The following is a 16,452-nucleotide window of genomic DNA, read 5'->3' as shown; positions in this document are numbered from 1 at the left end:
CAGCCATGCATCCAACCCCAGAAGAGCTACTTGCTTTCCCAGACTGCCTTATGACCAGGGGCAGCCATATGACACAGTTCTAACCAGTGAAATGTAAGTGCAAGTCTTCTAAGGGCTCTTGGAAGGTTCTCATTTTTCTTCATAGAAGAGAAAGATACAGCTGGTACTCCCTTCTTTTTACTCCCTTCGTCCTACTGTAAAATTGGACAAGAAATCTGGGACTAGAGCAGCCATCTTATACTATAGCACAAAAAATATGAGAGAAAGACCAACATAACTGCAGAAATCCTGAAATGAATCAACACCAAGAGTTGCCTACTTCTAGACTTCCTGTTATACAGGAAAAATAATCTAACTGAGATACTTCCAAGTTGAGTCTTCTGTTTATTGTAGCTGAATGCAGGCCTAACACATTCATGTACAGTTTTAGCTCTGGCATGATAACTTTATTCCAAAGCATATGCTTTATTCCTCACAAATGATACTGGAGTATAGTTCTAAGGCTTACGATTACTCACTCTAATTCCTTTTAATACTTGACAAAATTCCATTGTGAAAATAATTTCTCTGCCTTCGCTTTAAGGTATCTTTTCTAGTCCCTAATTTTCTAACTCTCTGTCATCAAAGAGATTTCTTATTTGTTGATGTTGGAACCAAAGTCTCAAGAACAAAGAAAAAAATTTATTATGCTGTAATTCTATTTGGAGAAATTTTAACTGGTTAATCTCATTTAATAATGGTATTATTATAAAGATAATTAATAATTATTGAGCACTTTACCATATGCCTAGCACTAAGTGCTCTATGTGACTTTTCAATTAATCTTCACATTACTGAATGATTCTGTTTCTTAGGTGAGAAACCTGAGGCCAGCCCAAGGTCACATGAGACAACAAGAGACTGAGATTTTGGGGCTGTAGCTAGACTGTCTAATTCGAAAGTTCCTGGGCCTCCCTATGCCGAGTCCTTGTTGTGAAAATCTTTGCTTGATTCTCTATTTACAGTCTACCTTTAGATTTTTGAAAGGCTTACTACAGCTTTCACTCAATCACACCATGTGAATACAATACACATCTTCCACAAAGCACAGAAACAGAACGAGTAGCTAAAGAATTTGGGAGGTTTTTCTCTGACTCAAAGATTAATTTTTAGTAATTGCACTGCAATTAGAAAGAAAATATTCTTTTCCTACATACTAGGCAATTTTCCCAAACAAGGATGCCCCAAAGTGCTATAAAGCAAAACGATGTTGGTATTTCTAATACTTACATGTTTTTCTGTATTTTGTTAATGAAAGCTGTGTTTGAGGAAATACAACCCTAAAATACAAAAATACAGAAATCATAAAAGAGATTGATCATTAACTTTAAAATTCATGATCTTAACTTCAAATAGAGAGTGGAAACTCTCAAAATAGGTGTTTAACATGCACAAATAAATAACTCCTAAAGCAAAAGGTAATGCTTGGAACAGGAATTTGTGAACCAAACTTCTGAGTTTGAATAATGCATCAGGAGAGCTTGTGAATAATATCATTTATTATACTCCTCACATAGGTGGGCACTTGTGACACTCTATCTAATTCAATCCTGATAACCCTATAACAACATTATCTTCCCTGTGTTATAGACAAAGAAATTAAAGCTAACAATGACTTGTCTACATTTTTAAAGATAATAAAAATAGCTTTTTAACCCACATTTTGTGTATGTGAGATACACAGATTATACACTCCAGAATATGTGCAAATATATAGACACCAGTAATTACAAGTATATGTATACACAGGCACATATATATACATCAGCAAGTAATTCTTTCATAGGAAAGGTTTTAACAAATCTTTTTAATCCAGGGCACAAGTTGAGGAAAGTATATTTTGTAATCTCAGATCTCCCAGGGGAAGATGCTCTGTGACAGTTTACACATATGAAGTAGGTGGGCCTGGTTTTCTAACACTTTATTTTCAAACAAAAATGCATAAGCAAAAGTACCCCAATCATTATCTCAAACTGAATTACTAAAGGAGAAAAGGGGAAAAAAGTTGTATGTTTTGACAGTAAAGAATTAGATGGTGGGGATTCCCTGGTGGCACAGTGGTTGTGAGTCCGCCTGCCGATGCAGGGGACACGAGTTCGTGCCCCGGTCTGGGAAGATCCCACATGCCGCGGAGCCGCTAGGCCCGTGAGCCATGGCCGCTGAGCCTGCGCATCCAGAGCCTGTGCTCCGCAATGGGAGAGGCCACAGCAGTGAGAGGCCCGTGTACCGTAAAAAAAAAAAAAAAAAAAAAAGAATTAGATGGTGGGGGAACATCTACCCTCATTAGCAGTATTTTCAATAAACAGAAGAAGGATCATTACCTATACTGAATGTGTGTCAAGGAAATGCTGTTTGTTTAGATGTTTGAAAATAGTTCATTCTTTTAAAAATAGGTGTATATTTACATAATCAGGTCTGTTTCTGTTTTTCTTGTTTCAAACTCAGTAACACTATTAATAGAAAATATTCTAGACCACATATCCTAAACACACACATCTGTCCAATTCTGATGTACTTACTTTGTGTCATAAAAATTAATTGATAATCTGCTGTGTATACTCTCTAGGGGATATATATATCATAACCACAAAAGAAGTTTGTAATTACCATAAAGAACCAAGGACAGCTGCTTAGTAATGGTATATTAATAAACTGATTACAAGGGCTCAAAGCATACACAATTATAGTTATAAGGTTAATAGGACTTTGTGGTCAAATTATATTTATTTTTGGAAAGCTCTCGGTGAAAAACTAGGTTTCATTTTTGATTAAACAATTGTTGCACAGTATTAGCTAAAATCTAGGGAAGAGAAACATTTTCCGAAAAGGAAACTCAGTTTGTTATATTCAATTCTATTCAAGTAAAATTTGCTCAAACCTATTCTGGCCCTAGCAGACTCCTAGGTGGCCACCCTACAGAATATAGGCCTCACCTGGGACACCCATGAAGTATATTACACAGTCTTATATTAGGTTAGAAGATTGTCCAGAGGACCTAAGTCATGACTCATATAACATTCTAGATACAGAGAGATTTTAAAATGATGCTAATAAATAATATATAAAAATGATTCTAATAAAAAAAGTTTTTTATTTCAGTACATTTATTCATTCAACATTCACTGAGTATCTATTCTGTCCTAGCTCAGTATCAAGTGTGGAGATCGTTTTTAAAATAATAATAATAATTCAAGCATAGGTAAGAAAAAATTCCTGTCTCAAAGAGTCAAGTGGGGAAGAGAAACAAAAATGAATCAGTCAGCCCTCACTAACCACGGATTAAACCTTCAGAGCTCCTGTTTGGGGGTTCAAGAATAAGCATGGGAATCTGAAGACCTATGTCATGATATACAACAATTTTCAATTTTGCTGAGGCCCCAATAAAAAGAGCATGAGTTGGCAGAACTGTGGGCAGAGAGTTTAGCTGACTTTCCAACATCCAATAATCCTTTTTCACCTTCCCCACCATCAGCAGGCGCGTTAGTGTCCCCACTGCAGAGACGTGAGTGAGGAAAGTATGGTACGGAATTTAGAAATCTGAGAACATACCCACATGAATACTGCATGTTTGCCTGTATTTTCCTCAGAAGGAAAAGGCACAAGAATAAGCATTTCTCTAAGAAGGAAAAAGTAAGAGATATGCAATATTTTTTTATATGCCACTAACGATATAAACCTTTAAGCAATTTTTCATTATCACATTGTATGTTATAGTGACAAAAAATAGGATACATAATAATGCTAATAGCTATCATTAACTGAACTCTTAAACTACTTACCTATATATTAGTAATTATGTGTAACAAGGTACTAATTGTATCAGTATCAGGCACCCTTTTGACTGCTCTAAATGTATTAACTTAAACACCGTAACAACCTAATGAGGAATGGGTTACTCTACAACTATATTATTATCAACTTTCAACCAATATATTAAGAACTTCAATTACCTTTTCAACTTAACCCTTTACTACAAGCTGATGAGATAAATGCTATTATCCTATGTTAATGGGCATTGTTCTAAGTGTTTAAATGCATTAATAGTCATAACCTATTAGGAAGGTACTATCATTGCCCAAATTACTTGCCCAAAGGCTATAGCTAAAGAGTGGCAGAAAAGTAGGAGTCAAACCCAGGTGTATCCAAGTTCTCACCTGCTCTATACTCCACATGTTATTCCCAACCGATGGGAAATGCTGATTTGCAATATTTTTGTAGTCTCCCCTACATAATCTTCCCCTTATGCTTTTATGACAATATCTTTCCATATCAGGAATTGAAAACTGGCTAAAGGTTAAAATTAAAAGAAAATTCAACAAGCTGTAGAGCAGTGCTCCTCCCATATAATGGGCATATGGACTGTCTGGCCTGGGAATTTGGTTAAACGCAGGTTCTGGTTCTTTAGGTGTAGGGTGGAAGCCGCATCTTCTAACAAGCATTCAGGAAAGGCTAATGTTTTGGGTCCACAAATCTCAGTTTGAGGAGAAAGGCTGTAGAGTACATTCCCTCCCTCACCCCCATTTTAGCTCATCTGAACGAAAGAAAAATTATTGGGTTGGCCAAAAAGTTCGTTTGGGTTTTTCCGTAAGATGTTACCAAAAAACCCAAACGAACTTTTTGGCCAACCCAATGTATTTTCTGGGCAACTGAAAAGTGCTATTTCCTTATGCTTCCATGATATATTATGACATTCAACAAATTTTGAAGTGAAAAGCAAAAATACAGAAAATTAAGTGAAAAAGTATAAAATGAAGAATTTCCAACAGCTCAAGATAATGTCAAGTTATAGATTCCAAGTAAAAATTCTCTTTATCTTCATTTTTGTATGGAAAAAGTTTTAAAATCCTTAGGACCCATCAAGTCCTTCAGAACTGGCTCCAATCTACCTTTTCAGCCCCGTTACCACCCAATATTCTTCACGCTCCCTCCTCTGCAGTCAGATTCTACTCCCTGCCTTTCCCTTCACGCAGCGCTCCCCCTTAGCCTGGCAAAGTCCCACTGTTAGATTCATTAGCAGAAGCCACTGGACTGAGGTGGCTCCAAAGCCCTGGCAGTGTAGTAAGCAAACCAAAACCTGAGCCCGTAGATGCCTCAAGGTTATGAAATCAAAACACCAAGGACAACCAACGACAAACAGCTAGGCTTTAAGCTATAGCCAATCAAGAATGTCCTCGCTTTGCTTCCACACTTCTTCTACAGAGCTGACCCTTAAAGAAGACATGTTTGTTGAATTGCTTGGGTCCACCCGCATGGGGATTTTTTTCAACAGTGAATACTACAGTACCACACAATCCCTAGTTGGTTGAATCCAGGGATAAGAAACCACAGACATGGAAGAAATTCAGTACAGAGGAATGACCTATGCAGAATTAAGTTATGGGGACATTCGACTGTTCAGAGGATCAGTGCCCCAACCCCCTCACTGTTCCCCTGGCTCGTCGGAAAAATGCTCCTAACCACTTCCAGCTTGGTGCTGCCTGATTCAAATCCATTTGTGCTCACTAAACTCTTAACATTTGTAATATGCCTCAGTTTACCTTTTGACAGTTCCGCTGTCAGAAGAGGAAATCGAAGGAGACCCTTGACAGCCCCCAGGAGGTGCCCTCATTAAAACGGGCCAAGTTTAATGAGATGACTTATTTTGCAAACAAATTAGCCTTACTTTGATTATCTTTAATAGAAATGAGGGTGATTGTAGAGAAAAAAAATTATGTTTCAGTAGAAAATTGTAACACAACCATGTGCATATCAGATTTTAGTCCTGTTCATTGTCTTTGAGGTTTGCTATATACCTGTAAACTGGACTGGATCCTGAATTCTTCTAGCTTCTTCAAATACCTGGCTATGACTCTCCAAACTATCAATAATATTTCCAGTTTTCTCCCACCTTTCTGATCTGGAATCACTAAGAACAAAGATTGCCCTTGAACTTCCTTGAAGGGCCCCCTCCTCAAACCCAGATGGAAGCCAAATTTCAGGACCCTGAACCTTAGATCCACATCCCTCAACTAAAAAGGGCTCCTCCAGACTCTTGGAACTGCATACCAGGTGAAGATCTGAAGTGAAATTGACCAGGGAGGTTCCTCCCCAGAAGCAGATGGCATCTCCCAAGATCCCAGAACAAGATCTTCATCTCCAATATAAAAGCCTTCATTCCTTTCGCCACTTCACTACTTGCTTTTTCTCTCTGCTAATGCACAAGAAGACAATGCTCCTTAGCTCTGGCAACTATCACTGAATCTACTGCCAAGGCCATAGCTGCACAACAAGAGTCACTAGGCTTTCTTGCTAAGGTGGTTCTAGATAATAGAATTGCTTAGATCACTTACTGGCTAAACAAGGAGTGTGCACCAAAGCAAATACTTCCTGCTGTACCTGGATCAACCCCTCTGATATTTTAGCAAATGTAAGAAATTAGCGAATAAGCTACTTGGCTAAAACAGGTTGATATCCCTTCAGGTATATTCTTTGATTTATTTGATACCAACTGGTTTCGTTCATGGGGGCCCTGGTTTAGGATTAGCCTTCAGTCTCTGTGTTATCGTCCTCATAGTCGCCATCAGTCTCCCTGGTGGGCTACATTCTCTCAACTGTCTTAAACGCACGTTCACAGCCATCAGCAGTACATCAGGTGGTCTCACTGCTCTTGGAGAAACAGAAACAAGTGAACAAAGAGATGAACAGCAAAAACAATTCTTCCATGGACCTGACACCACAACCTGTGAGTTTCACAATGAGACAAGAGCAACTTAACTCTGATGGTGACCGAGGGTGGCGCTTATACCCCATTCGAGACCAATCTCTCATGTATGAGAGCGTGACCAAAAGGGTATTGTTAGATTAACTAAACAAGGAGACCGTTAGGCTGAGGTGGCTCTACTGCCTTGGCAGCCTCTGTAAGCAAACTAAAACCTAAGCCTGTAAATGCCTCAAGGTTACAAAAGCAAAACCTAAGGACAACCAATCACAAAGAGCCAACTGGGCTTTAAGCTATAGCAACTGGATTCCTGACCCTCAGAAACTATGTGAGATAATGTTTATTAAATTATTACGTTTGGGGATCATTTCTTACATAGCAATAGATGGATAGTAACGGTGGCTTCTCCCTTGAGTGCCCTCTTAGCCCCAGGAATGGGGCTGCTCCTCATATCGGCTATTCCTATATTCTCTAGAGTTCTCTTTACTTCTTATGAGGCAACCTCTCGTTACTCCCATCTCTTTATGCTTAGGAATAATTCTTTATATGAAACTTTCCCTACCAAATCACTGTGTGGTTTCTGTCTCCTGAGTGCGTCCCTGACGATACAGCAGAGAAACCTGACGCTGCTCATTGGAGAAGCACTGAGAAACGCTGGTGTACATCAACCATGATTCAGCTCCTGAAGTTCACGGCCACAAGGAAATCAAGCAAAAAGAAGGGAAGAAATGGCTATTAGAGAAGCAGCCAACAGTGCTGACTTTAGATACCTTCCGAATTTAAAGAACAAAAACAAAAAAAGCTACTATTACACTGGTTCACTGCTTTTCATAGTATCTGGACCGATGCTGTCAAAATGTTACAAAAACCTACTTACAGAAACGTAATTCAGTGAAGTAGACTTGATCTGGTTTTAGAACTGGAGGTGAACTTTACTGATTGATTACACCACAACATATACACAGCTAACCTAAACGGGATCAAATAAGTGACTTAAAGAATACTGAGCAATGAAGTTACTGTGTTGGTAGATTTTACGTAATCTTTTCTCACTAAGAGCACACAGCATCATGATAAAATTATTCCTCAATGACTAATTTACAAATTACATTCTGTATTAATTTCCTAGGGTGCCGAAACAAATTGAGTGGCTTAAAACAACAGAAGTTTATAGTCTCACAGTTCTCGAGGCCATAAGTCAAAAATCAAGGGTTGGCAGGGCCATGTTCCCTCTGAGACTCTGGGCAGAATCCTTCCTTGCCTCTTCTAGTTTCTGGTGTTTGCTAGCAATCTCTGACATTCCTTGGCTCACAAATGCATCACTCTAATCTCTGCCTCCATCATTCCATGGCCATTTTCTCTCTCCCTGTGTGTCTCTGTCTCTCTTCTAAGGACACTAGTTTATATTAAGAGCCTACCTTACTCCAGCATGACCTTACTTTAATTACATCTAACATAACCTTATTCCCAAGAGTCACATTCTGACATTCCACAGGTCAGGACTTCATCTTTTGGGGAGACACAATTCAACTCATAACACCCTCATTTTCATGAAACTTCATGTCTATCAAAACAAATGCATAGTTTGACAACTTCTATTTTAATTACATTCCTAATATTCTGAGAATTAAAGATGTAATAATCACAATCTATCAATACAGAAGGCAGGGGAACTTAATTCATGTTCATTTTATTTTACTACTTCCCTAAATCTAAGCATTCTCTTACCTTAAGTGGGGTCTGGCTGCTTGCTGCTCTAAAACCAATACTCTAGAGGCAAGGCTGGTGGTAATGAAAGTTTGCTTTATTTTGGACGCTGGCAAACCAAGGGAGGGGAGAGGGGGTACTCGTGTCCAAAGGCTGACACCCCCCGCCCCCAAGGATGACCAGTGGGTAAGAGCTCTTAAAGGCGAGTTTCTGGAGTGTGTAAGTGGAAGCAGGGGGCTACGTGCAGAACAGCACAGTCAGCTCTGACAGGTGTCTCGAAATTGGTCATGTGGTGGTCTGATCAACATCATCTTGTTTTAAGAACACTTAGTTTTCAGTTCCAGGGTCGGTTTGCTCCGATTTCTTTGAGGCCAGTTCTCAGAATTGTGGCAGCTGATGTCATGGCTACAGTCTGGTCATCATGTAGTTCATTTCTTCCACCTGGTGGGGCTTTCCATCTCTACAAAACAGCTCAAAGGACATGGCCCAGAATACTATCTACAGCCTTTGAGGAGGAACTAAAGGTCCTTCACTTTGCTTCATGACTAAACTACTATTATTTTGTCCTGTTTGATTGCTTTCCTTTGCTTCTGCATTTTCTCACTTCTCTAATTCAACTTATTTGGCTGCAGTTTTTCTACAGACGAAAGGTGGGCTGAGGACATGGGCGGGGGGCGGCCATGTGGACCACAGGGTCCTGCTCCATTTCATGTCCACCTTTCAAAATCAGAATCCCTCTCTCCCTTTAATGTGGTCTCATTTTCATGTTCAAGAACATGAAAAAACTCTTCCCCTTTCCTTTAGTATATAACAACAACCACTGGCATGGGTCCCCCACCCTGACTTATTTTAATTGTTTAATTGCATGGAGATATCACAAGCCCCATTAGTTATTTGTGGCTTAATTTTCTTTTACATAAGCCCGTTTGGTATGTAGTTGACGTCAACATTATGTTTACTGGATATAAAAGGTTAAAAAGAAAAACATGTAATTTCAGAACCAGTGTTTAACTCCTTCTCTGAGGTAGAAAATGAAACTCAACTGTTCTCACCTCTTTACTGTTCTCAGGGACTCAAAGAGTGGTGCCTTTCACTTATCTTTAAACTGCAGTAGCCTCCTTACTCTAAAGATAATATTGAGACAGCAACTGACAATATGTGTGAATGACAGATTTTTCAAATGTTTGCCAGAGACTTATTTTTACTACAAAGGATTTAAACACCAAGTCACAAACAAAACAGAAATGTATGTGAAAACATAAGAAATCCAGAGAAAAATCAGTGCTGACATATGAATTCTAAACCACGAGCACCGACTTTTCCAGGGGAAGACTGAGGATGCATTTATTGGGGGGCTTACCAGGCACCACGTAAGGCAGTTTGACAGACCACTTGATATACTTTAATTCAATCACTAACATCCCTGTGCGTTAGGAATTGTTCTCCAGATTTGAATTACATACAAGAAGAGCGAGTTTAGAGAAGTCACTTGCCTAAGATTCCATGTTCAGACCAATAATAGCTCTTTCAAAATTGCCTTCATTGGGGTGAACTAACGCCTTTTCAAACACAAAACACATGGGGAGCCAGGGAGGTAAAGTGGGAGTTGGAACAGAGACCAGTGGAAACACAGGAACCTAACCGGTGAACGCGCGGCTTTACCAAAACGAGAACAGCTGTGCCGATTTTCACGTAATCCTTCCTGTCCACCTTCCCCCTACCGAGTTAGCTTGTTCACACGTATTCCACTGCCGACTCCTGGGCGCACATACCAGACCCATTACAGTGACACTACTGTGTAGAAACAAGGCCTTTTGGTTGCTGTTCCCAAGCCGTACATTCCAAGGACAGGGGACCGGAGACCAGGGCAGACGATAACCTCGGCCCCAGGGAAAGTGCCAACAGGCGGTCAGCGGGTACGCTTTACAGCTCTGTGGGCGGGCCCTCGATGATAAACAAATCTGCACCTCAACAGACCCCGGAGACCTGGCCCGCACTTCCGAGAGCCCCGAAAGAGCCTATTTCAAAGGCACGAGGGGCCAGGAGGCGCCTACCAGGAGGAAAACGGCTAACAACGCAGAGCTCCACAGCCTTCCAGGGCCACATCGCCCGGGAAGGACCGAAGCTCGGCGCCCGCGCGCTGGGAGCTCGCCAGCCCCGGACCGCCCAGCGGCGGAACCCAGAGCCTTGACCCAGGAACAGCGCGCGGCGCGGGTGGGTGACTTCCGCGCGGCGAGGGGGCGGCGGGTGGACGCTACCACCGCCGGCGCTCCCCTCCCCCAACGCCTGGCGCGGCCCGAGTCCGGCCGCCGGTCGCCGACTCACCTTCCCATCGCTGTGGAAGGGGAGGCCGAGCTCGTCGGGAGTGAGCTGGGGGCGAGCACGTGGCGGCTCCTCGGCCGGCACGGCGGCGGCGGCCTCGTAGTCCGGGAAGGGGTTGGGGAACGCCCGCTCTTCCATATCCGCGTCCCCGCCCAACTGCAACTTAAACCTCCGGGACATGGTCTCGCCCATGTCGGCCGCGCGCCCTGCCCTCCGCGGGGCCGCGCGGTACGGCGAGCGAGCGGGGACAAGCCTCCTCCGAGGCGCTCGGGCCCGGCCGCGGGCGGGTCTCAGGCAAGCCCTAAGGAAGGCGGCGGGCGCCCCGCCCCGGCCCGGCTCTAGACGGGCCCTCGGGGAGGCTGCGGCGGTTCGCAGTCACCGGAGCGCCGCGGTAGCGGGGTTCCCTCCGAGGAGTAGGCTCCGGCCAGCGGCGCCGCAAGGGCAGCGTCTCCGGGGAGGGCGCTGTCCCTCCCAGTCATCCCGCCGTCGGGGGGGAGGGGGGTCTGGAGGAGGAGCCACCGCCTTTTTTTTTTCCTTTTAGGTTTTAAGTCCCTTTGTTTTGAATAAACGGGTATCTTTGGTAGCAGCATGTAATGTGAAAGCATCCTTAATCACCTAAATATTTCATCGACCGCCCCCCCCAGGCTCGTCCAATATTAGTTTAATTGCCCAGGAGCATAACATGGATAATAATAAAAGGACACAAGCAAGTACATCTGCGTTTATGTAATCACAACATAGTTAGCAGCCTTTATTGGTTCTCTTTGTTCTTCTTGTTGTTTCTTTAATTATATGAAACTAAATAGATGTAATGATTTCTCCCCCTTGAGGGAAATATATTATTCCTTTTTTTTTTTTTTTCCATTTAAACATTGAATGCCAGATGGTACTAGGTGATGACAAAAGATAGTTTCTACCCTCGGGATTCCAAGTTAGTGGGTGAGAAAAGTAAGCATAGCTTAGCATGATGTGGGTACTTTTCTGAAACCAAGCAAGGTATACATTAATATGTCAAAAAGTGACGTGATAGAGGAAAACAGTACCAAGCCCTGGAAAGGCTCCATCCTCCTGCCTCTGTGGCCTGGCTTCCCACTCCTGTCTGTCCTGTTGTCTCCCCCAACTGTACAAGGATGCACATGTGAAACAGCCCCTACCTATAGGATGACCATAGGAAATTCCACTGTTGGAAAAAATCATTATAAAGGGGTTAGCATAAATATATATCCTTAGAGTTCAAGGAAACAGAACTGATATAACGGAATGCCCTGAGGGGCCCGCTCCACTCTTCTGCTTCATTCGTTTGTCCCGGGGTCCATCTTTCTCCCACCCTCACTCAAGGACATTTTCTAACTGCTCCTGAATTCTGATACCTTTACCATATAGGAAATTCAGTCCCCTTGTTAGGTAGTTAGTCAGACATTAGCAGCAAGGAGGTGACAGTGGCGAGAAAGACAAGGAAAAATCGAGTCACACACCCAGCCTTCTGGGGACTCTCCCCTGACTCCCCCAGAACGGGCGAAACTATGGTCGTGTGGTGAGCAACTTATCCTGATAAAGAGAGGCACAGTGATTCGAGGGGGACTTCCCTGGGCTGCCCATGCCCAGACCACACAGGCATATAACCTACAGTGAACCCGAACTCATTATACCATAATTATAATAAAATCTACAGGTAGTTTTGCCCCCCGCCCCCGCAGTGGGCGTTTCTTAGCGATTCAAGGGTGAGAGCATGCGCAGCAGTAAACTTGTTCCATAGCTCGGGACTGTCAATCAAATAATGATCCCCTGTCACTCACCCCCGCCTCCCTGCAAAATGCTCCTTAAAAGGGCTCTTAAATAAATTAAATAAATAAATAAATTTTAAAAATTAAAAAAAAACGCTCTTAAGCCTGTACAGGAATGCTGCTTTCAATTCGCAGAAACAGCTTTCTCTCTCTCTCTCTCTCTCTCTCTCTCTCTCTCTCTCCCTTTGCGTCGATGAACTTTGCTTTGGGCTTCCTTCACTTCGCTGAAACAGCCCGCTCACTCTTTCTCTCTCTCCCTCTCCGAGAGTGTACCTACTTTGCTTTGTGTTTAAGCTTAACGTGGTAGTTTGCAATTCTTTGCTTACTATCGTGAACCGATATTGCTGCTCCGGGCCTTCCGCTGACCTCCTCGGTTGAAGCTACTTCGTTACCACGCAAGTCCACACGGTGACACCCTAACCACTGAGGCTGACCTGTCTTAGGAGCCATCCCTCTCCCACCTCAGGGACTTTACTACACAGAATAACCCACAGCAGACGTTTCCCAAAGCCTGCGTTGTGTAGACCCTAACACCGCAGGTAGATGCAGCAGAAGCAACCACTGCTGGCTTTGTGTTAAGCCTGGTGACCTTTGATCTCTCTCCACCCCTGTTGACTGAAAAAAAAAAAGCACAACCTAAAAGTTGAGAATTATGTTTTATTCGGTGGCCTTACCGAGGACCATAGCCTGGGATGGCAGCCCCTCAGATAGCTCTGAGGAACTGTTCCAAAGAGGTAACCGAGGGGCTAGCATATATAGGAGTTTGCTGAAAAAAACAAAACAAAACAAACCCTGTTGTTGAATATGAAAAGATTACTGCTAATCACACACGCACACACAAACCCCAGACATCGCAAATTAATAATTTTAGGCTCATTGACAGTATTCCATTGGTTGGCATCTTAACTGTCTGGGGCCAGTATCCTGCTTTTCTCCATCCTGAATCCCCTCAGCGTGCACCATCGGGAACGGGTGCACCATCGGGAACGGCCGCACTGGCTGAGGGCTTGACGGTCAGAACATTCCTCGTTTACTGAAATGGCAGGGCAACATTGTGTCCACAACCTGGTGCGAGGTAAAGGCAGGTTTTCTCATTCTTCTTAAAATCTTGGGCATAACCATGGACAACTGTTGGCAAGTACACAAACTTGTCCTAAGGGCAACCGGTATGTTCAGAGACCGAAATAGCTAAACCCAGTTTAAGGAATTGGCAAATTTTCCTAAACGCTGTCCGATCTGCCGGTTCCTGCCCTCAGTGGAGATTCCACTTACTGATTACATTATTTTTCAAGAAGTGACTGTCTCCGTTCTTTACCTTCTTGTCTCCAAGAGGCTTTTTAATGCAGGAGGTATGGGGATCCGTTCTGCCCTTTCAAACCTCAGGACCATCCTCCTCTGGTGTACACTCTTTAGTAGTACAAAGATTCGACCAGTGCCTTGAATTACAACATTTTAATTATTTTAGGCCAAACCAAATTCTTTGACAGGGAGGGCATCCTCCCCAACCCTTCTATGTAAGTGAGATGGACAGTACAAGGATTAGCTAAATGCCCATCCGAAACAAATCCCGGGAGTGGTAAGGACAATTTGCAATTGACCTGTCCCTTCTCTCAAAGGAATCTAACTGGGAGAGGGGCGTCTCTGTGTTCCCTGGCTGAAACCTAGGGCACCACTCAAGGTTGGGAACTCTGAAAGGGCCCAGGGAGTGAGACTTCTCCCCGTCACAGCAGGTTTTCCGGAGGGAGTGCAGAGGGCTGCATGGCTGAGAAACTTCCAGATGGCATGCCTGTTGGCAGGGGGTCAGGGGAAGGAACATTTGTTGATGACACATGCAGGCCTGAGGCTTTGTTTGTTTTTGATTTATTAAGTGTTTTTCTTTCTATTATATTTATCCTTCACGTTTGTCATCTGACAGGCTTTAGATTTGCCCACGTTCCTCAGCTACCCGTGAGTCCTCTGGTCCCATTGCCAGAGCTGCCCAGGCTTTCATTAAGAAGGCTTTTCCTTTGGATGGTACAAGGGGAAGTCCCAGCAGGCAGACCAGCAAACTCCCTTTGTCTTTCACTGCATTCCTCTCTGAGATTTCCCTACACTTTGTCCATCCATCAGGGTCCAAGTTGTTAGCTAGTTGGGGAAAGAAACAAGCCCAGGGTATGTATAGGGGAGGGGTTTGCTTTATCCCCTTTCTCTGTTGATACATAAGACGGTTCCTTCCAGCTGCAGTCCGTATACAGGACCTATGTATGCTCTACAGCCCTGATTTAAGACAAATTTGATCCCTTAAGCTGGCAGTTCTCAAAGTGTGATCAGAGACCCTTTAGGGTGGCTAAGAAGCCAACACTAGTTTTTGGTGTTTTGATTTTGAGAATAATTTAATATGTTAACTTTAACATAAACTATTATATCTTAATGTCATTATTTTAAATGTGAAGAAACAGATCCTTACAAGACCAAAATAACACACAGCCCATAAGATGGGTTTCTCCCTTTTCCTTTTTTTAAAATTTAAACAGGGCTTCCCTGGTGGCGCAGTGGTTGAGAGTCCGCCTGCTGATGCAGGGGACACGGGTTCATGCCCCGGTCCAGGAAGATCCCACATGCATGGCCGCTGAGCCTGCGCGTCTGGAGCCTGTGCTCCGCAAGGGGAGAGGCCACAACAGTGAGAGGCCTGCGTACCGTAAAAAAAAAAAAATTTAAACAAATGTTCACCAGGCCAGTTCAACAAGTAAGGCAAATAATGTGGATATGAAGGCTGCAGTTCGCAATATACCACATCTAGAACCTAGGGAGATGCATGAGACAGAAGGGGTAGTCATTCTAATTAGACAATCAAGTAACATCATGACAAATGGATTTGCAGCATCAAAACTCTTCATTTAGATTTCTTATCTCTTAGTGATCAGAGGTCCCACGTTGTCTCCAGTCTTTTTGATACCCACCAAGGCTCGTGGCCTTCCCCAAACAATAGAAATTAACTAGAGGCCGGTCAAGGCTTTATTGGGGCCCCTGCTGCAGCAGGAGGGAGAACAAGTAACAGGTTTCCCTGCTTGCTTCCAGAGGGGTTGGGGAGTGGGGGGCTCTGAGGTGCAAGCTGTTTTCTTACATGGGGTGAGGGCAGGGGTGTATCCAGGGGTCGGGCCAGAGGGGCGGCCTAGGTTGTTTGCTCACCCCTTAGGTGGTGTCGAGTGCAGGGGGCACGTGCAGTGCCCTGCTTTTGCTCCTGACACCCTGTTTTTGCTGCCAGCTCTTCAGAAGTGGCAGTTGGGCTTTTTCTGGTCTTTTGTATCTTTTGTCCAGAATTTGCCCCAACTGCACGTGCACACAGTTATTTTTAGTCCCATATAGTTTCTTTGTATCCTGTTGCTCTAGGAGCCGATTGTCCAGGTGCAAGCACGGCAGCCCTGCAGCAGAGGGTCCCGGGTCCCAGCCTGTCTCATCTTTGAGATGAGAAATCCGTTACAGAATGGAAACCTTTTGGACCTCCAACAATGGCAGGAGTACAGATCAGGGCTGTTTTTCTGGATATGAAAGGCTGCAATGATCTCTAACATAAAATCTTTTGTAAGCTAGATAACCAACGGCAGCTGTCCCAGCAGCAACGGTAACTGGTGCTCTGGTAGTCAGACATGTCACTCATACACGTGCACAGGACACAGAGCACGAGTGGGCCTGTGCAGACAGCTGGAGTCATGTGCGAGAGGAGCACCCGTGAACTACCGTCTCTCATGAGTGTACCGTGGGGTTTTCCAGAGGCAATATGATACGTGATGTCATAGCGGATTAAGTAGAGAAGCAGCCAGGTGAAAAGATTCGCAAAAATATAAAACAATGCCCCTTTTCTCATGCATGTTTTTTTTTTAACATCTTTATTGGAGTACAATTGCTTTACCATGGTGTGTTAGT

General features: G+C 43.5%; 1 protein-coding gene across 1 annotated transcript in view; it reads right to left on the bottom strand.

Annotated features, from left to right (window-relative positions):
* The window catches only part of LANCL2 (LanC like glutathione S-transferase 2), a 56,791-nt gene extending 45,834 nt beyond the window's left edge, over window positions 1-10,957 (bottom strand). The window contains exon 1 of the mRNA XM_065883888.1: window positions 10,769-10,957. Coding sequence (XP_065739960.1) covers window positions 10,769-10,957 — 189 coding nt within the window. The remainder of the gene's footprint in view (window positions 1-10,768) is intronic.
* Window positions 10,958-16,452: the final 5,495 nt, after the last annotated feature.

The sequence above is a fragment of the Phocoena phocoena genome, chromosome 9 (assembly GCF_963924675.1).
Source record: "Phocoena phocoena chromosome 9, mPhoPho1.1, whole genome shotgun sequence".
Taxonomy (NCBI): Eukaryota; Metazoa; Chordata; class Mammalia; order Artiodactyla; family Phocoenidae; genus Phocoena; species Phocoena phocoena.
This window is presented reverse-complemented; position numbering and strand designations above follow the sequence as displayed.